The 21,573-nt window shown below is 39.3% G+C and overlaps 1 protein-coding gene across 5 annotated transcripts in view; it reads left to right on the top strand.

Annotated features, from left to right (window-relative positions):
- The first annotated feature begins 197 nt into the window (after window positions 1-197).
- Window positions 198-21,573, top strand: part of LOC101157550 — a 38,015-nt gene continuing 16,639 nt past the window's right edge. For 3 of the 5 annotated variants that reach the window (XM_023959972.1, XM_023959973.1, XM_023959971.1), the window contains exons 1-20: window positions 200-307; window positions 4,722-4,857; window positions 5,139-5,292; window positions 5,447-5,639; window positions 6,276-6,341; window positions 9,150-10,938; window positions 11,024-11,116; window positions 13,653-13,757; window positions 13,970-14,117; window positions 14,239-14,431; window positions 15,634-17,386; window positions 17,532-17,606; window positions 18,020-18,493; window positions 18,591-18,649; window positions 18,799-18,936; window positions 19,424-19,584; window positions 19,742-19,940; window positions 20,027-20,221; window positions 20,298-20,448; window positions 20,609-20,664. In XM_023959972.1, coding sequence (XP_023815740.1) covers window positions 4,734-4,857; window positions 5,139-5,292; window positions 5,447-5,639; window positions 6,276-6,341; window positions 9,150-10,938; window positions 11,024-11,116; window positions 13,653-13,757; window positions 13,970-14,117; window positions 14,239-14,431; window positions 15,634-17,386; window positions 17,532-17,606; window positions 18,020-18,493; window positions 18,591-18,649; window positions 18,799-18,936; window positions 19,424-19,584; window positions 19,742-19,940; window positions 20,027-20,221; window positions 20,298-20,448; window positions 20,609-20,664 — 6,126 coding nt within the window. In that variant the 5' untranslated portion in view covers window positions 200-307; window positions 4,722-4,733. Of the gene's footprint in view, window positions 308-4,721; window positions 4,858-5,138; window positions 5,293-5,446; window positions 5,640-6,275; window positions 6,342-9,149; window positions 10,939-11,023; window positions 11,117-13,652; window positions 13,758-13,969; window positions 14,118-14,238; window positions 14,432-15,633; window positions 17,387-17,531; window positions 17,607-18,019; window positions 18,494-18,590; window positions 18,650-18,798; window positions 18,937-19,423; window positions 19,585-19,741; window positions 19,941-20,026; window positions 20,222-20,297; window positions 20,449-20,608; window positions 20,665-21,573 lie in introns of those variants that run through there. The other 2 variants (XR_002874158.1, XM_023959974.1) reach the window with 2 other exon arrangements.

Below are 21,573 nucleotides of genomic sequence, written 5' to 3'. Positions count from 1 at the left end.
ATGTAGCATCTTCTGCCCTTAGTGTCCCTAAAACTCGCCCCTATTCTTCTGGTTCTCCACTGCCCTCCCATGATCAAGTTGTAAATCGTCGTTGATTTTTCACTGTCGGGACTTGTCTGTGACGTTTCAATCAGTGATAGGCTATAAGCGCTGTCGCTCACGAGGGCTTCACAGCCATTGGTGGAGAACTTCCATCGTTACTGTCCCCCGAGCCGTTGGCTGGAGTGGGTGAAAATGCACATGGCTGTATATTTATCCCTTCTTCCTGGAAACCTTTTCGGTTATATGAAGACATTTTAAAGCGCAGGTAAATGTTATTTAGTGCAAAGGTGATATATTTAACTGAATGAAGATAAGTAAGCAGAATGACGACATGCCAATAATAAAATACCTTCTGTTTGCTAATGAACTACTACTAGCCTAGCATTTTCACACAGATCAAAATAATATGAAGCTCAGCTAGCTGCTGCGACATTTGAGCAAAGTAAATAAATTAAGCTTTCGTTAAAATTAATTATTTGCTCTTCATTATCACAATTTATCTGTATTGTGTATCTTTGCAGCATTTTATAACTACTATAAAAGCACAAAGGAAGCCTTGTAGTTTTTAGGCTTCACCCTTCTTCTTCCAGCAATTTGTGGACGTTTACTTTTATTTATTTAAAAATTTTCCCCAGCAGGGATTGTTTTTGTGTTAATTTGAATGTTTCGAAATACACACTCCACAATGCAGCTCAAATAAAATGCAAAAACAGCATGGCTCAACTGTTTAGACGCAATTATTCTTGATTACTGTGCAAAATGGAAAAGGAGTATACTTAAAAAGGACATTAAAAACACACAAAAATCCCCGGAAGAAAAACATGAAAAACTGTGAGAGTGGTTTATGTCCAGCTCTAAAGATTTACAGATGTTGATAGTTTTTTTTTTTAGCCTTTGTATGTTTTGAAGAGATTGTTTACAAACATTGCTGAAGTTCTTGGGGGGCATTCCAGAAAGCAGGTTATGCTAGCTCCCACGATAAGTTTGAGGCTAAGGAAGTTGATAACCTCAGTTTTCGGTTCCAGAAATGGAGGTATGTTTCAGGGTAGGTTAAGTTGCCATGGCAACTCATGCTCTGAACATAACCTGGTCGGGAGCAGGTTTAGTTGAAGGTCAGTTTGTTTACAGAGAGGTGAAGCAGCATGGCGTGTCCATTTGAAGATGATTTAGTGGATGAAGAAGCTCAGATAATACTTTTTTCACCGTGAGGGGATGATAAGATCACATATGGATGTTGGAAAATTAAACTTCTTTACTTTGATCTAACTTAATTATTTGCTTCAGTTAAGATAAATCATTTGTTTAAGTCAGTTTAAAAATAACACACAGTTTTCAGACAGTTATTTTACTTTCATTCAAATTAATTAAATTAAGTAGGTGTAACGTTGGTCCTGCTGTTAGATCGGCACCGCAAAGGATTGTGGGATACCATTTCCTTTGCCTGTCTGGACGGATTTTTATTTAAGTGTGGGTTTTTGACCAAATGTGTTTAGTTGTTTAGCTGTTTTACTGTGTTGTGCCATGTTTTGCTGAGTTGTTTATTCCTACTGTGCTCATTGCTCTGCACTATGAGTAAGAGTGAAGGAGAGGATGATTAGTTTATATAGCACCCATACCAGTTTCTACTGTAATGACATTGACGGAAAATTCTTTAATGAAGTTGTGCACTATGTGCATTTTTCCCCCGGCCTTTTTATTGTTATAAAAATGAGCATATCTGCCGGCTCATACTTAGATATATGGGAGATCAAGAAATATAATTAAGATGGAAAAAATATTAATTGAATTGGAGTAATATGACATTTAGTTAGATAAATACACACACACACACACACACATATATATATATATATATATATATATATATATATATATATATATATATATATATATATATATATATATATATATATATATATATATATATATATATATATATTAGGGTTGTGCCGATGGACGATATCATCGTCCATCGTGATGGGTGACTGACATCCCGATGGAGAGACCACCATCGTGATGCCACGCCCCCGCCACGTTGCGCGTCGACACCATAAGCCGCGGTTACATGTACAAAATATCCTGATGGGATCAATGGTCGGATTAGAATCCAACCGTGTACATGGGCCCAGAAAATTTTTTTCAGAATATAAAAACGTTCACTAAGGTCACAATTTCGGTCGGAATAAATCATTCGCACACGCGCAGTATTCGCACATGCGCAGTTTGAAAACCGGAAGAGGATACAACTTCCGCCGAGCGGCTTTTTTTCCAAACTTTATTGAAGGTAACAGTTCAATACAAAACGATAACAGCGCCGAGCGGCTATATACATTGACGTCAGCTCGGTAAAATACGAGACGATCTTCTAAACGTGCTTTTAATAATGTTACGGTTATTATGAAACACCTGTTCGCTCATCATTTGAATTTTAATCCGTGTGGTCAATGCTTTTTCTGGACGTAGCCAGGATTAGCAGTATGCTAACACACGGGCTAACAACATGATTAGCTTTGGAGCTGCGGGACGGATCGCAGTCTTAAATCTCCCACACATACCGCTCATGTACCCCCCCCCCCCTTCCCATCAAACATAAAGCTGTAAATCCGCGCTCCGCCGGTCCACTTCGCTAGTTAAGTGCGGGAGCGGACTACTTCTTTTCTATTTTGCTTGTTACTTTTTCTGTTAAAGTCACTTCCCTCAGTTTATACTGGATCATCGCGGATTAACCATTAGTTGGGAAATAGAATGAAAAAAGCAAAATAACGAATAGCAGTTATATAAGAACGAAAAATGTAAAAATACCCCCCCCCCCCCCCCCCCGACGATGTCATCGTCCATCCCGATGGTTGACAGCAAACATCGTCAACGGCCAAATTAGGGGACATCGCCCAACCCTAATATATATATATATATGCGTCACAAGGAAAATTGAAATAAGATCAGAAACTTGTGCGTTTACTTTGTCTGTTCTTACTACAAGCAGAAACTCTTTCTTTTGATGATGCAGCCATATTACTTTTTTATGGACGTATAATCTTCATACGCCATCATTAAAACCTCAGACTCCGTCTCACCGAAGTATAGCACTTTCTTTTTTTCCACGCGTTTCCATGGTGACTCCAGAAATCGGCGATCCATTGAGAATGTCTTTATGTACTTGACATGCACGTGCATTAACCCAGGGTTACCAAGTCGAGCGTAATTACGCCAACTCATATCCGGTCTTTTGGAACCAACATACCCCAGGTAAGCAAGTTCAGGCGGATTTCAGCCAGAGTTCAGGCTTAAAGTCAGGCTAGTTTAAACATGCTTCCTGGAATACCCCCCTGTTCTGTTATAAGTGATAAAAGTTCAGGCTTTCCATCATCCATTTTGATTTATTTCTACTATTAATTGTAGTTAATATAATAATAAAAAAAGATTTATTAAACTCATTACAGAAATGATGAAACGCATAGATACATTAAAAAAAACAGACAACAAACAAAGATGCACTTCAGTCAGATTTGCTTAATTAAATATAGTGATTCATTCATTCATCTTCTGAACTGTTTGTTTCCATTCGGGGTCACGGGGTTGCCGGAGCCTATCCCAATCACTTGTGGGCAAAGGCTGGGGACACCCTGGACATGTCGCCAGGCCGTGGCAGAATATAGTGATCATTAATTTAAGTCAAGTTAAGCTTGATTTATTGCTTTGTTTTTTGAAGTCGCTACAGGAAATTTGAACATTGTTTGAGCTCATTACTTACCCTGTTCGAAGGTTTGGTGCCACACTCAGACACACAGAAACTTTTCTTTGTGGTTCTTATCAGTTTATGATTGAAATACTGTTTTGGATCTGCTTTTGTGAATATAAAATGTTTCCATAATTAAAGCATGTTTTTAATAAAGAAAGCATCACGATCTTTGTGATTAAAAACATGAAAACGGAAAAATAACATTTTCATAATAAATTGGAAACTAGGCAAAAACAAAAATGGTGATGGACTAGACTTCCCTCTCTTCTCCCTTCTAAAAAAGTTCTTAAAATTTGATAAACGTATTTAAAAAAAAGATATTTAATTTTGGGATTTTAAACCAAAGTATATATTTGATAAACGCAGAGTTCTGCCATTGCTAAAAATGCGTAAAACAGTCAAAAAGAAACCTATAAATAAAAATGTTTAACTTTCATAAGCAGGTTTTATTGGCATGGACTCTGACTTACAAACATAACTTTTAACCTCAGCCCTACTTTATTTGTAATAACTATGTCATTCTACACAGGTGCAGGAGTAGTTTTACTTAAAAAGTGGTTTGACAAAAACATTTTTCTTGCAACACAGCTGATAAATCCACAAAGTATTTTGATGTTGTGCAATGATTTTCTTTCCATCTATGATCTGCATGTTTCACACACAGTTTGCATTGGTCACAGGATCTATCCCGCGGCCTGTTAGAGTCTTATATAGCTGTTTCTCTGATATTCCATTTTCAAAATGAACAGAATTGTGGTGGGTTTTTTATAAACAAAACCATTTTCAAAAAGTGTGGAATATTTTATCACAATCAAACTTAAAAAAAATTACAGCTTTAACAGTTATTATTTGCTACTTTTTTGTAAGTTGTTTATATTTGATGTACGTATTTAGTTGCTGTGCTCATTGGGTTTATTTGTTTTATAATTTTTATAAAAAGGAACAAGAACAAATGGATCCAGCTGTCATGGAGAAGCAGGAACCCCTCGTGACTCCTGAGCAGGATGCTCTGAATCATATTGCTGATGGCAGAGACAAACCCTGTCTAGAACAACGATTTATAAACTCCTTTAAAGGTACGAAGTTTGTTTGTATTTTTGAGGATATTTCTGTTTATTTTAGAACAAAATCCTTTTTTTTAAAACAGAAACCAAGAAGTCTTTTGTACTAATTGTCTAAAGTTAACGGCGAAGGACCTTTTTGCTTAGTCATATTCACAATTTTTATTTTTTTATTTCCAACTTTCTAAAAAAAAAAGTTAATTTTTAAACCCAAAACTTAGTGAGTTGATAGTATGAGTGGAGCAAAGGCTGCCTGTTGGAAATGCTAATTTCTTTCTAATATTGACCTTTTTAAGGAAAAGGTGTCTTCACCCTTAAAACCATCAAACGCTCCATGTTTGTTGTGGAGTATCGAGGCCAAATCTTTGAACGAGACTTGAGGCCTGAGAGGACGTGTCCAGATCTGAACAGGTCCCTGTTTGAGTTCTCATGGAAGGGAGAACAATGGTGGTAAGTTAGTTTCGTAACTCTGTCACAGAAGAGAAATCTGTATATTTTCAATACATTTATCATAAAGCAAACTTTATTCAGAGCTTCATAATTGGTGTTGTAGGAAGAGTCCATCAAATAAAGTTTTTTTTTTTTTTTTTTTTTTTTTTTTTAGTATTGATGCTTCCAAAGAGGACCAGACTCTTGGAAGACTAGTGAATAATGACCATGTGAGTCCAAACTGTATAATGAAGAAGATTGAGTTTGGGGGAAAGCCACACTTGTGTTTATTCGCTGCAGAGGACATCTCTGCAGGAGAGGAGATCACATACAGCTACGGGGCCTGGGGGGACTCGTGGCGCTCAGAGGTACAACTCTGAATTTGATCTCAAATTAAACCCAGAGGCTCTTGTTACAGTTTTCTGTTGTCAATATTTACCTTTCACTTTAGTATTTTGACTAGTTAACAAATACTTAGATCCTCATAGATTTTCATTTTTAGATATTTCAGTTTTTTTTTTTTTTAATAAACTCCTACAGGTCTGTGCTGCCAAATTTAAGAAAAAATTACTTTTGTTTTGATGTTGTTGTTTTTTTAGTACAACAGAGTTGTAGGGCTACCAGGAAAAAAAGTAAATTTACAAGAAAAAAAGTCTTATACATATGACTTTTTTCTCGTAAATTTAGGACATTTAAAGTCGTAAATTTACGACTTTAAATCTCACAAATGTATGAGATTAGCAGAGCAGATCAGATGAAAATTTTATAAATTTAAAAATGGAAAAAAAGTTCTAATTGCCTGAGTTTTTTGTCTTTTTTCAGTCGTCATGGGGAGTTTAGATGAGAGAAAATGTGTTTTTGTTTTGTGATACTCCTTCAGTCTAATGAGGAAACGGTGTCTGCCCTAAAGTTTTTAACTTTACTTTGAAAAAAGTTAATTGTCTTGAGGCTTTTCAGTCATTTTCAAGGATTGTTAAACTGAGTGTTTTTTTCTGACATAATAGGAGTTCAGTGAAGAAATAAAAGCTTCAAACTCAAATCCTTTTTCATCAACACCAAGAAACAGAAGGGTAAGGAAAACTTTAATCTTGAAACGACAGCACAGATTTCTAATAAACAGCTTTACAATATTTTACCTTTTTAAAAAAATATGTATTTTTGTAAATATGTTCAAAGTCCGACTCAGATCATCTTTTTATTTATTGTAAAAGTGTTCTTACTGGTCTTTTAATTATAATTATGCCAAAAGTAAAAAAAGAAAAAAGGTGATTTTCAAGGACATAGTATCTGCAGAGCGGTTAGTAGTTCTTTAGAAATTCAGGTGTGAATTGTGGAGAGAGTACCTTCCTACCTCTTCCCCTCTCACTGGCTGAGACCTCTCTGTTTAAACAGAGCAGGCATCTTGTGGCCCACCCAACATATTTTCTACGTCCCAAATAAGCTCTTTCTCAAACAGCATTTTTTCATCAGCTCCTGATTCATGATTTGAAATGAAGGAAATACAGCAGAAAAATGCCATTTTCAACGGAGTGGGTCTTTACCCAAAATTACTTAATTAGTAGAGGAATTCAATTGACCGTGCTAGAATCAAACCCTGTTCCTCCTAATATTTTACTTATAAAAGCAAAAACGTTAGTCTTTTAGAAATTAAAACATACAAGGCATCCTAAAGCAACAGATTCTAAATTTTCATGGGATTATCTGAAATTATATCAAAGGTTCAAGATTTATTTTAGGGAGATGACAAATCCAACTAATCCAACTTAAAAATGTCATCTGTTCTAGTGTTTGATAAAAAAACAAACAAACAAAAAAACAGGAATGCAAATTTTGGCTAAGTAGAAATGACGCTTTCTGAGTTATTCCTCACCTGGATTTTTGTATTTTCTCTGCTTCTTTATGATCATTTGATGCTGTCAGCATGTCCTTTTTAATAGCCAGCAGTTCATTAAAATAAGAGAATCAGGATTCGGGACTAAAACTTCACTGAAATAGGAGCAAAGCTGTTCTAAATCTTTGAAGGATTATTTTGACCAACACCTAGAGCCGTGACGGTGTGGGATTTTTGAACACCGCGGTGATGAACCAGCAGGGGGCGCAGTGTCGCGGGTAACCGCACCCACCCCTACCAAAAAAAGAAAACAAAACAAAAAAAACCCCACAAAATCTCCCGGCGGTCGCGTTGGAAATAAGTACAATTACAACGCAGTTTTCTTTATTAACAAATAGCAGTAACAACTAACTACTACCTATCTAATGAACTAACTACACAGGTAGAATGACTCTGTGTATGTGTGTGTGAGTGCGCTGCGTGTGTAGGAGGAAGGAGTGCACACAAGTGTGTTGATGGGGGGCGTGTTGATTTTTCTGCAGCAGGCCGCTCTCGAGCTGCAAGCGAGCCTTCCCCTGTGCTCTCTGGTACAGACATCTTCTCAGAATATTATATATTACCCAGTAATAAACAGACTGCAGACACTTTGTCACCTTTCCGGTAGCCATGAAGCCTGACACCCATGAAGAACACTGGGCAGGTGGCTCCACCTTTGTTTATACAGACACTTAACTTTGCGCTGCACAAAATAGTTCTCAAACAAAACATGTAGTGATGTTCATCGAAATCTAAACCCGACCATCTCCCACCAACACACACTCACACACAAAATCCTCCTCGTGTCGCGCACTCAAGAACACACGCAGCTTGTAATGGAAATTAATACAATGGAAATTAATAATTAGAATGCAGTAAATTTGTGGGATGTGTATGTGCTTCTGAAACCGCACAAGTGTGTGCGAGAGAAGAGGGAGCCGCGTGCCACGCACGGCTCTAAGAGGGAGTGAGAGCCACATGCAGCGCAAGAGGTGAGAGGCCCGGTGCAGGGAGTCAAGGAGAACAGTAATAAAAGGTTTCCCCCAGAAACCCTTGAAGTCTGAACACAGGACTAGCAGAAAAAGTCAATTATCAGCAAAGATGAGTGTGTTTAATGACAGGCGGTGATGTGGTTATCGTCACACCCCTACCAACACCTACACAAAACAATATTTGTTAACTTTATGAAATACACAGCAAACTTGACCAAAACTAAATGAGACCAAAACCCAAGTAGACTGTAGTCTGTAACATTTTCTATATTATTTTATAAAATTGTGTGAATTTTGACACGGACATGGGATGCTTGACTCTTAACCCTACATAATGATTCATATCATATTTGAAGCATTTCTGTGAACCCTTTCTCATTAGCATGATCCAACCTTTACTTAAAAACCCCATTGTATACAATTTGGTCCAAATTTTCGGCTCTGTAGTTCATCATTATTTCACTAGGGGCAGTAAAGGGGCTTCTCCTGCTTATTAAAAAAAGAATCACTCCATGAAATCTCAAAAACCTTTGGCATAAATTTTTATGGTAAGAATAACTCATCTAATGTTATTCATTTTTAATGACTACTTGTGGTATTGAAAGAATAAAAAACCTGTTGTTAACTAAAATTCTATAATACAGTCACACTATGTGAAAAATATGTGACTCAGAATTGGAGCAATGGGTAAATAAGGTGTTTTTGTACTCAACAGTCATGCCAGTTTTTTCTTTGCATCCTAAACTAATTTGTTGTGGAAAACAACTTTCCAAATTACCCAACATATTATAATCAATGCTATCTAAAAATGTATTATTTTAAAAATAGCATGTTGTAAATCTTTTGTGGATTTTAAAAAAACATCTTAATTCCAAATGAATTTAAATGCCTGTAAATATTTTTTTACTGGGTTAAGTTTGGAAGTGATGAAAGACTGTTTTCATAGAAATAATTGGCACCTCATTTCTATAATGCAGATGAGTTTATTTGAATTATTTTCCTTAAATATCACATTTCAGAGCATCGCCACCCCCATCTCCTACCGTGAGATGTCCTGCTCCGACAGTGACAGCAGAGCTTCTTCTGATTTTGAGTTCAGCTCGGAGTTTAAAGAGATGATGAGAAAGAAGGGGGGCCGCCCCTCGGATGGGGACGGTAAAAGCACTGAGGATGAATCAGAGGAGCACAACCAAACTTTTACCACTAAAAATTACTGCTATGTATGCGGCAAAGGCAAAGCCAAACTGTCCCGTCACTTTCAAAAACACGCTGCGGAGGAGCCGGAAATCGCAGAGGCTCTGGCTTTGCCCAAAGGCTCCTCGGAGCGAAAGGGACTGCTGAACGTATTACGGAGCAGAGGGAACCACGAACACAATCAGAAAGTGTTGACAACCAAACGCGGATCCCTGAAACTGTTACATCGCCCGAAAACAAAGACTGTGAAAACAAAGAAATATGTGCACTGCCCATACTGTAAAGGCATGATCGTAAATGTAGACACCCACTCGCACGTCGTCATGTGTGTCAAGAGAAAATCAACGGTGGCTGCGGTTCGTAGAGCAGGAAGACCTGGGGATGTTCCTCCTGACAGTTGGGAAATGGAGCAAAAAGTTCCACATGATGTCACACGGATACTGTCGTCCATGAAGCAGGATGAGATTACACTCGTCCTTCAGAATGATGACGCGCTCATCCAGCTTGCTCTGAGTCTGATAGAGGAGCATGGAAGTGATCCCGGCAAAGAGGATTATATCCGGAGGAGGCTGAGGGACATGGGGAGACTCCTGTTTAGGCTGCATGAGAAAAGCATTTTAAAACTAGAAGATGCATTTCAACCCAAACACTTTGGAAAAGTTTTGAAGGTCGTAAAAGCCCTGGCTGACTTTAATGTAAAAATTCAAACCTACAACAAGCCAGGCCGTGCTTTGAAAATAGCCGAGTCCCTCAAGAAGATTGGCCACATCTTCCTCAATCGGTCCAAAAGCAAGGAGGAAACGAAGGAAGATGTCAGCGCATTTTTGGAACTGTGTGAGAAAGAGTGGCTTGAACGCCCTCCTCCGAAAAGCATCTCCCAGTCGAGCAACCAAAAGGTCAGCAGTCTGTCCACAATCCCGTTCACACAGGACGTGCAGCGTCTCCACACCTACCTGGAGAATTCATCTGCCTCCGCTGTTGAAAGCTTGACAGCCCATGAAAACGCTCAGGCCTTCATCTCACTATCCAAGCTGACACTCACACAGGCGATGCTCTTAAACCCGTTCAGTCTGAACGTTTCAAAACTGACCCTGAGGTCTTTCCAGGAGAGGGACGACTCCCCCCAGGTGTTGTTCAATCACTTCGTCACGGTTAACATTTCGGGCGAGACCGGCCGGAGCGTTCCCATTCTGTTGACCTCTCAGCTCGTCAGTGCGCTAACACTGCTAATCAGCAAGAGGGTGTTATATGGTGTGCACAAGGACAATCCCCTCCTGTTCGCAAAGCCAGACGGTTCTGCTACAGGACACTATGGTGGGAGAGGCTGCATCCAGGATTTTTCACACCTGTATCATGCAAGCAAACCAGAACATCTCACATCAGGGCAATTCCACTACCACACTGCAAGGATTTTCCAGATCCTCAGTCTGGAAAATGATGAACTTGAGTATCTCTCTATGCTCCTGGGCCATGAAATCCAGACTGATCGGCATTATTACCGAAATCCAGAGGCAGCGGTTGAGCTGGCAAAAATTGCTAAACTACTGTTAGCGATGGAAAAAGGCTCACTGGAGAGAGTCAAAGGAAAATCTCTAGAGGACATTGAGATTGAAGGTAAGCAACCCACTTAAGGTGGCGAAGCAATTCCTTTATTCCTTTAGGATGACATACCCTCTGCTTTATTAACCTTTACTTTAAGATGTTCTAGAGCCAGACAAGCAGCCGAAGAACCTTGGGAGGGGTGGAGCCAAAGAAGACACGAACAAAGCCCTTTTTTTACTTCAGAAAAAAGGTTGTGAAAATCATTCCAAATGAATCTGTTTTCTCTGTTAAAATGAGGACACAAGTATATCACCAAACTTTAAAAGACTTACAGTCTCTTGATTTATTGTCAAAGCGTTCCCAGTGGTCTTTTAGTAACGATTATTCCGTTTTTAGCCAAAATCCCAAAACGTATGTCGTTTTCTTGGACATAGTTTCTGCAGAGCGGCAGGAATTCATTAGAAATTCACCTCTGTGTTGTGGGCGGGACTGGTGGCACAGAGTAAGCTCACCCTCTAGCCATCATCCATCTGTCTATACGCTCTCCTGCTAGGTTACAGCCCCTCACAAGCCCAACCTAACCTAATATTACCAGTGCAACAAAATTGGTGAGCAATATTGTAGCTATCCAGCTGTACAGTTCTGAGCAAGATGGCAGTTCATATGAGGAAAATGACGACGTTTATGGATCTAATCTTTTATAAGTGGATACATCAGAATGGAGCATAGCAGGGAGCTTGTGGCTTCCCCTGGTAGCTTCTTCAAGCTTTTTCAAACAGCATTTTTGGTTCTTCTCCTCCTGACCTCTTAACACATTTTATTTTGATATAAAATTTATCAGAAATATATACGGTAACAGTGAAGCGTTAATTACTTAATACAGTGGTATGAGAAAGTTTGGGCACCCCTGATAATTTTCAAGATTTTTCTTCATAAATCATTGGTTGTTTGGATCATCAATTTCAGTTAAATATATCATATAGCAGATGAACACAGTGATATTTGAGAACTGAAATGAAGTTTATTGGATTTAAAGAAACTGTGCTATAATTACTTAAACAAAAATAGGCAGGTGCGTAAATTTGGGCACTCCAACAGAAACATGCTATCAACATTTAGTAGATCCTCCTTTTGCAGAAATAACAGCCTCCAGTCGCTTCCTGTAGCTTCCAATAAGGGCCTGGATTCTGGTTGAAGGTATTTTGGACCATTCCTCTTTGCTAAACATCTCCAGTTTAGTCAGATTTGATGGCTTCCGAGCATGGACAGCTCGCTTTAAATCACACCACAGATTTTTTATAATATTCAGGTCTGGGGACTGAGATGGCCATTCCAGAACATTGTACTTTTTCCTCTGCATGGATGCCTTTGTAGAATTAGAGCAGTGTTTAGGGTCATTGTCTTGTTGAAGTATCCAGCCCCGGCGCAACTTCAACTTTGTCACGGATTCTTAAACATTGTTTGTAAGAATCTGCTGATCCTGACTGGAATCCATGCAACCTTCAACTTTGACAAGATTTCCAGTACCTGCACTGACCACACAGCCCCAAAGCATGATGGAACCGCCACCTAATTTGACTGTGGGAAGTAAGTGTTTGTCTTGGAATGATGTGTTCTTTTTTCAGCAAGCATACCGCCCCTTGTTATGTCCAAATAACTCCATTTTAGTTCCATCAGTCCACAGCACCTTATTCCAAAATGAAGCTGGCTTATCCAAATGTGCTTTAGCATACCTCAAACGACTCTGTTTGTGGCATGTGCGCAGAAAAGGCTTCTTTCACATTGCTCTTCCATACAGCATCTCCTTGTGCAAAGTGCGCTGAATGGTTGAACGATGCACAGTGACACCATCTGCAGCCGGATATCGTTGTAGGTCTTTGGAGCTGGTCTGTGGGTTGAGTTTGATTGTTCTCCCCATCCTTCGCCTCTGCCTATCTGAGGCCTTTGCTTGAACTGTGCCTGTGGTCTTCCATTTTCTCACTATATTCCTCACAGTGGAAATTGACAGTTGAAATCTCTTAGCGAGCTTTTTGGATCCTTCACCTAAACTATGATGTTGAACAATCTTTGTTTTCAGATCATCTGACAGCTGTTTTGGGGTTCCCATGTTGACATTCTTCAGAGAAGATGCAAAGAGGAGAAAAACTTGCTCTTGGCCACCTTAAATACCTCTTCTCATGATTGGCTTCACATGTGTATGTAGGTCAAGGGTCAATGAGCTTATAATACAAATTCTGTGTTCCAATAATTATTGCTAAAGGGAGTCTAATCAATAAAACAACAAGCGGGCCCAAATTGACGCTCCTGCCTATTTTTGTTTAAGTAATTATAGCACAGTTTCTTTAAATCCAATAAACTTCATTTCACTTCTCAAATATCACTGTGTTCATCTGCTATATGATATATTTAACTAAAATTGATGATCCAAACAACCAATGATTTATGAAGAAAAATCTTGAAAATTACCAGGGGTGCCCAAACCTTGTCATACCACTGTATTTAGTAAATGTTGAGCGATGGAAGTAAAGTTTTGGAGTAAAAGACTAAAGATGACACCTTCCCTAAAATTAAAGGACATCACTATTTAGTTACATTCGTCTTATTGTTTTATTTTTTTTGTGCTGTCAGTAAGAATGTGTCAAAATCTTGATTAAAACTGTTTGGTTTAATTAATTTATTATCCAAAACCAAATCCTGGAAGTATTTCAGATGCATATAAATCTGAATTTAGACGTTAATAGGTGCTTGAACATAAAGACATTTATAATGGTGATGTGTTTCTACAGAGGATGTGGAGCTGAAGCTGAGAGCGGAGGAGGACGCGCTGGAGCACATAAAGAGTCGCAGGGACAAGAGCTTCCTGCAGGAGAAGTTCATTGACTCCTTCAAAGGTGTGTAATGTGCGCCATGTCACAGTCTGTGGCATTTGTTCTGTTAACGACCAGAAAGAGATATTTCTAAAGAAATCTGCTCCTCGAACTTGAAGATCCTTAAATATCTAAACGTGCTGTGACTGTTGAAGACTAGAAGTGTAAGGTTGTGCAGGTAGTGTTTCAAGCTTCAGAAATGGAGAAAATCTAAAGGTTTGTTTGAACTTTTCCAGGAAAAGGTCTGTTCACATGTGAATCCATTGAACCATCCTCGTTTGTCGTAGAGTATCGGGGGAACATCTTTGCTCGGGGTGAAGGCAAACATGATGACACTGTAGAAAATTACATATTTAACTTTTCATGGAACAGAACAAACTGGTGGTAAGTTTTTATTGATATTTACTGAGCCTCAATGTACCTGAAACTCATGGTACTTGGTTCAAACATTAAATTTAAAACCTGTACAATACCCATCACCTTTCACTTTTTTGTCTTTTTGCAGTGTTGATGCTTCAGCAGAAGACGGCTCCCTTGGGAGGTTTGTGAACGATGAGCAGAAAAACCCCTCCTGTGAACTGAAGACGGTCGTCTATGAAGGGAAACCGCATTTGTGTCTTTTTGCTCTGAAGAAAATATCACCAGGAGAGGAAATAACTTTTAACTATGGAAACAGATTCTATCCGTGGCGCTCAGAGGTGCGTTTATTTATTTTTCCTTTAGTTTTGTCTTGACACAATGAAATGAAATGGCATTGACCTGTAAGAGATGAGGGAGCATCTAAATCCCATAATCAATTTTAAAGGACATTCCTGGCGTTTTAAAGACTCGCTGACTGCTTTTAAAATGAGATGTGGTTTTACCTGTTGGGATATTTGTTTTATTTCTAATACTTCTGATAAATTCATCAATTACTGAACCTACTTAGTCCACTTTGGGGTCACAGGGTTGGTGGAGCCTATCCCGGTTGTTTTCGAGAAAAGGAACAATATGCCAGAGTGTCACAGGGTCTTATGATAAATTATTTGTGTTTTTCTTTTGTTTTGTTTTTTTGTTTTTCTTTTTTTTGTTAAATTGTGTTTGTAATTATTTTTTTTTTAAGGAAAATATTTTGCTTAGACTCAGTTTTTTGTGAGGTTTTATGTCAAATGTGTTAATACTGAGTGGCTGAATAATATAAAAGTCACATCACTGTGATTGTGCTAAAAATACGATACCAAAATATGGTGATCAATTTACTATAAGGGTAAACTCAAATAAAACTGACAAAATAAACCCTGGACTCCTAAAAGATAAAGATTTGTTAGAAAATGCTTTAAAACAGGAGGAAACTGACACAAAGGCAAACCTACTGGAAATGGATTCCAATGATGCTGCACTTGTCCCGCTGGATAAAACTGTTGGTTTGTTTGTTTGTTTTCTTTTATTTGACGAAAAAGTTCCTTTTCCAGATCAAGCCTTCGCTGCTTTTGCATTCAGAGGTTTAATTCCAGCTGCAAAGTCCTCTTTGACTTTTTGTGCTGCAACAAAGGTTGAGCAGGTTTTGTTAGAAATGTGTCGAAAAGCTTAACCGACTGTTATATTGGACAAATATGTTTAGCTGTAACTGTTCTAGGATCTCTTAATAATCTTTTCGTTCATTTTCAACCAGCCACGGCGTCTTGGTTTTGAAGCTACCCCACATCATCATACGTCCATCACTGTTAGGCAGATGTAAAAGCATGCAAACATTTATTTTTGTCTCATCGTTCCATATAGAATTTGTCCTATAGGCATGTCAAACAAGATTTTTTTTTCTGCATTTCAATGAAATGTTGCTGAAGAGAGGCCTGCTGGGAAATTGACTGAAGGTTTTCCTCTGTTTTTAAGTTGTGTAAAACATCTTTGTCATTCATTTCAGGAGGAAGACTCTGCTGAATCCTCTTCGTATGAATACTCCTACGGCGATGAAGACTCAAACTTTCATGAGAGCTTCTCCAGGTCTGAAGCGTCTTCTGAAAGTGAAGGACTTCCCAGTTTGGACGATTCTGACTCCGTCACCCAAGACTTGCGATGCACCACAAAGAATTTCTGCTTTGTTTGTGGGGAACCTAAGGGCAAAATGTCTCGCCACTTGAAGACCCACATAGCCCAAGTGCCTGAGATCGCCGAGGTGTTCAAACTGCGCCGCAACAGCAAAGAACGCAAAAGAGAGCTGGCAAAGCTCAGAAACAAAGGCAACCAGATGCACAACAAGCACGTCTTGAAGACTCGACAAGGGGAGTTGAAAATCAGGAAAAAACTGAGCAAGTCTTCTCTCGAAACCTTTGCAGTTTGTATTTATTGTAAAGACATGTTCTGTCGGAAAACCTTATGGCAACACATGCAGAACTGTCCCTCAAAGGTTTCAAACCCCCCAGCACGAGGCAGCAGTCAGATCTTGGCTGGGGTGGCTGCGAGGTTAATAGACCCCAAGTGCATATCGTCCGACATGAAGAAATTTTTGGAAGCATTAAAAGAGGATGAAGTTGGCCGTGAGGTCTTGAAGGATCCTTACCTGCTGCAGCTGGCGCAGTGTATATTCTCCACATTCAAGGGTAAATGGAAAGACACACACGTTAGACGCAGGCTCAGACAGATGGGGAGACTTCTACTGATATTACAGGAAAAGTGTATAAACCGTTTTGAAGAAGCTCTGAAACCCCAGAACTTCCCAGGTCTCCTTGAAGCTGTGAAAAAAGTAACTGGTTCCGACAAAGACCCCAAGTACTCTCAGAGAGCCACAGCGGAGATCGCAAACTCTCTGAGGAAGCTGGCTGACATTAAATACGCCATGAGTCTGAATGGCGACGGGGACAGAGAAGCGGCGCGGGAGTCCAAGGAATTTATGAAACTCTGTCTGGAGGAATGGCCAGCGAAAAATGCAGTTCAGACGATTATCTCCAGCCTGTCAACCATACCGTTTATTCAAGACGTACAAGTTCTGTACCAGTTCACCCAGGAGACAGTAGCCTCTGCGGCCGAAACCCTGACTAACTTTGGAAGTGCCCCTGTTTATACTGCCCTTCTCAGGGGGATAATTGCCTTTATTTCATTTCTGAACGGGGTAGAAATGGCACATGTGACTCTTAAGTCATTCCAGGAAAGAAGGGAGGATGAGAATACTACTCTTTGTGAGTTTGAGCAGATTTTGGCAAAGAGAACAGTAAAAATCAATGTTGCCAACCAGAAGGACAAAAAGATAGTCATTGTCCTTACTCCCGATCTGCTCTCTGCGACCGAACTGCTAGTAGAGAAGAGAGGAGTTTGTGGCGTCCATGAAAATAATCCCTATTTATTCGCCAAGCCGTCGGCCTCCATGTTAAGCACCTACAGTATGGCCACCATCACCAAGATGTTTGTGAGTCGCTGTGGTGCAAGGCAGACGGAGAACCTCAAGTCTGCTTTTTTCCGCAAGTATGTGAAAATGGTTTTCCAGATTCTGGTTTTGGGGAACGAGGAGCTCGGTCAGTTAGCCAAACTGTTGGGTCGTGACATTCCGACTCAGAGAGAGTACTACCAGACTCCTGAGGCATCGGCGGACATCGCAAGAATCCTGGAACTGCTTTCAGCAGTAAGCACTGGATCTTTGGAAATCTTTAAAGGAAAGTCTTTGGGTGAGATCGAGATACCAGGTATGTGTTAATGACCAAAGAACAGGTGTATAAGGGCTCCAAACTACTTTCCTAACCACAATAGTTTACATGCATGGACCCTAATAACAAGCATGTCATCAAAGTAATCTATTTTGAGCTTTAATTACTTCATTTGTATCTAAAGATCAACTGCTTCCAGTTACTGAGAAGAACAGTGCGACAAAGACAGGAAAATCTGAAGATGCTGCTCAGGAGAGAGGTGTGTAACACAAAATCTGTGCAGTAGTCTCTATTAAAATGTTCAATACTCTCATCTTAACCCCAGCACTGCACATTAATCAGTTGACAGATGCCTGAATCCCCATTTAAACTTTAAAGGGAATCCAAAAATTACATTCTTTAAATCCATTATTGGCCCCAATATGAACTACAAGTTACTGCAATACTTTGGTTTATAATTTTTTTTTAATTGGAGTTTCCCAAAGCCACAACTGGTGTTTTAAAAAAAAAAAAGTAAGGTTGCCATGGTAACGCTCCTTTTTCATAACCAGTAAGGCATACATAGATGTGAAAACCATTTTATCAGCCTTAGGTGGTTCAGGTGGAGATGTTCAGTATTCTTTTTTAAAAGTTGAGTGCTTCTTTTTCTTACAAATCCATTCTCGTCAGCAGCTAAAAAAAGGAAAAGTTCCTCTTCAAAGAACCCAGGCAAGCAAAAAAGGAAGAGGAGCCAGAATGGAGACGATCAAATGGAAGCACAAAACACGAAAACTATTGAAAGTTTAAAGGAAACGGCAGCAGAAAAAGTCGTCGACGCTCCAGCTCACAGCAAAGACACAGCGATTTGTTTCAGTGATGATGACAAGGACATGCACGTGGACTTTGATATGAACTTTGAAACGGACAGCAGTAACGATGAGGATGTGGGAAATGGAGCAGATGAGGCTATGGATGATTCAGATGCAGGTTCTGAAGGCCCAGCGAATCATGGTGGAGATGTGGTAAAGGAGGTCAGCGAGGCTCAATGTGGGACGGAGAAAGACACCTCAGGAGACCACAACGCGAATGAACAGTATGTGAACGAAAAAGTTCCTGAAAATGCAGAGGCTGACAAGTATAGTACATTGTCATCCTCCTTCAGTAAGGGTGAGTTTAACCTGATGAAATGTCATAAAAGGAAACAGGAAATGCACTCATGTTAACAAAGAACTGTATCATACATTTCCTGATTTTTGTTTTTTAGGGAAAAAGTTTCCTTTAATGATAAAGGAAGTGAAAATTCTGCTTCCAAAGCTAAGTGTCGTAAGTGTCTGACTCCTTTAGACATGTCTGCTAATATCAAACATTTTCAACATCCCTACTGTATTTAACAGCAAACTTCAGTCAGCATCATTTCTCTGAATGTGCATCACAAATTCAACGCATGTTCAATTTGTACTGTTGAAACGCAGGAGGAGCTAAAGGCTTTGCTTCACCCTCCAAGGCCTTCAGGGGACCCTCAGTTGGTGGAGGATCAGCCTGACCTCCACACCAGAAAGCAGAGGGATTCAACAGCCTCACCCACAGAGGAAACTCCCACATGTACAGAGGCAGGTTTGAACACTTGTTTTAATGAATATTTTATGTAATGATTTAATAATCCGAATGGAGCAGAGCAGCTTGTGGCCCACCCAGTGTATTTTTTGACACAAAAAATACAATATTTTTCCAATGACATTTTTTTTGTCTGCACCTGATTCACAACGATTTGAATCAAGAAATGGATTTTTAGGATTAATTTTCTTTATATCTGTCCTCTAGTAAGAGAGAAAAATGCCACAAGAACATGTTAAAAACACCAAATACACAGTTTTCATCAGAGTGGGTCTTTAAATACTGCAGACCTGCATCTGGAGGATAAAATAAAATAAAAAAAGGTGCTTGGATGTAACTCATGGATTTTGTTTTGGTTAAATTGACCTTTTTTTGTTTGTAGATTTGAAAGCAACTGTCAAAATTTAAGTAAAAACGAGACACGTTTTATCAAAATCAGGACAAATCTTAATCAGAGTTGTCTCTTCTTGTATTGAATGTCAGAAATTGCAGATGAGCTGCTCCAACTGCAAGAAGACTATGATGCGGGGCCACACTGCCTACCAGAAGAAGGGCTTTGAGGATGTTTTCTGCTCTAAACTATGCCTGTTCAAGAGGTTTTCAGCCAACGGTGGAGCCTCAAAGAAATGTCACCTCTGTTTAAAGTGAGTCATTTTCATGCAAAAGAGTCTAGTCTCATATTAAAGTCAATTAAGTTACAGAGGTTTAGAAGAAAAGCTAAAATGGTTCCCGAAGTCTTGCTTAGTCAACATCTCCTTGTGTGACACAATCAAAGTTTGACCTCCTCTTCCTCTGTAACAGGAAGATCTCCAAGCCTCTTGACCTCGTCATGGCAGTCGTGGACCTTAGGGGGACAACAAAAGAATTTTGCAGCACCACCTGTTTGTGTTATTTTAAGACAAAACACTTTCGAATACGGAAGTCTGTCCACAGCAAATCCACAACAATATCCCCCCAGATCCCCCCATCACGCTGCAGCCTGTGCAACAAAACCTGCAGTGTGAGACGAACTGCGCTCTCACCTTTAGCTTTAGCAGAGTGCACATGCAAGTCTTTGTTCATTTGGTTCATGTTGGTTCTCTGCAGACAAGTCATGAGGTGGACCTTGATGACGCCATCCACAACTTTTGCAGCGACGCGTGCTTGGAAGATTTCTGCAGGGTCAACATGGGTGTCTGCTTGTCCTGCGGCGCCACGTGCTGCAAGAAACCCCTCAGACTGAAGCTGATCGACGCTACCAAAGTCCTCTGTGACACTAAATGTCTAGAAGAATTCAAAGAGGTGACAAAAATAACAGAATGGAAGCTTTGGAAGCTATTTCTGCAGCCAAAAAGCATCAGCCTCAATCTTTTTGCAGAGAACGGACATATACTATCAGTGCCACAAGTGCCAAAATTACCTGCCCATGTCAGACATGCTTCACCACAGAAATAATGACTACAACGTGGAGCTCTTCTGCAATTGGGACTGTCTGTCGAGTTACAAGGAGAAATGCATCGAAGAGCAAGGTAAAGGATGCAAGATTATTTTCTTCTCCATGTCCGTTTCTCCTTTTTCTCAGTCGACCAGTAATTCAGAAGATGCTGCATAGAGCAGTGATTTTTCAAAATGATGAAAACTTTCTATTTGTAATTATTTCATAGGTTATTATAACTTTTGTTTTTTTAGAAAACTCAGACTTGAAGAACAAAGAAGGGAAGCAGTCAGAGCAGACATCAAAAGCTGTGAGTAGATTTGTATTTTTCTATGTTTTAAGAAATTTAAGATGGAAATCCAGAGTTGAAACTACAAGAATAAACTTAATACAATTTTCATTTGGATATTTGACCTTCTTTTATTTGTGGCATAAACCTTTTTTCCCAAATCCCTGTTTTTTTCCTTTCATAAGACAGAACAGAACCTTTTTGCTGCAGAAAGTCTTTAAACCCCTAGACAATTGAATTAATTTCCAACGATGGAAAAAAAATCACCTATGTTTTTGTTTTCAAGTAGATGCTAAAATAAGATGAGTTGGGGGCTGCAGTGGTTTGATGCACATTGCCATCAATAGTCATCATTAAATGAGAAATTTGTGAGAAGTTTTGCACTTTTGAATTTTTTTGTAGATGAACATCTCAAAACTCCAAGAATCTTTTAGGGTGAATCCAAACATTTCTGCAGTCTGTGTTTTTTCTTCTTCCATCCCTCAAATAGACGTTTGCCGGGGAGCAGGGGTTGCTATGAAACCCTACAGAATTCATCATTCCTTTCCTAAAACATATCATCTGCCAAGCTCCCATATGCACTTTTGCAGATCCACATACAGCTGGGGTCAAAATCTCTGCACCCTTGCTATTCTAAGTCTTCTCTCACAAAATTGTTCCAACTGCAAATGTTTTGGTGTGTTTGTTGTTTGTAATTACTTTAAAGACCCACTCCAATGAACCCAACACAATGACAGACAAAAGTCAAACTTGCAGTAAAATGTATGCACAACTTAAAAAAGGACTGGAGAAATAGATTGGTTGCTGTTCATGCATGTGATGCTCCTGCATTTTCTTTTTAGACTCACCAGTGGCAGGTAACAGGTTTGGACAAAATAGTTTTCACACTTAAATGAAGAAATGGAAAACTCAACCTGAGTATAAAGAAAA

This window comes from Oryzias latipes, chromosome 11 (assembly GCF_002234675.1).
Source record: "Oryzias latipes chromosome 11, ASM223467v1".
NCBI classification, from domain to species: Eukaryota; Metazoa; Chordata; class Actinopteri; order Beloniformes; family Adrianichthyidae; genus Oryzias; species Oryzias latipes.
This window is presented reverse-complemented; position numbering and strand designations above follow the sequence as displayed.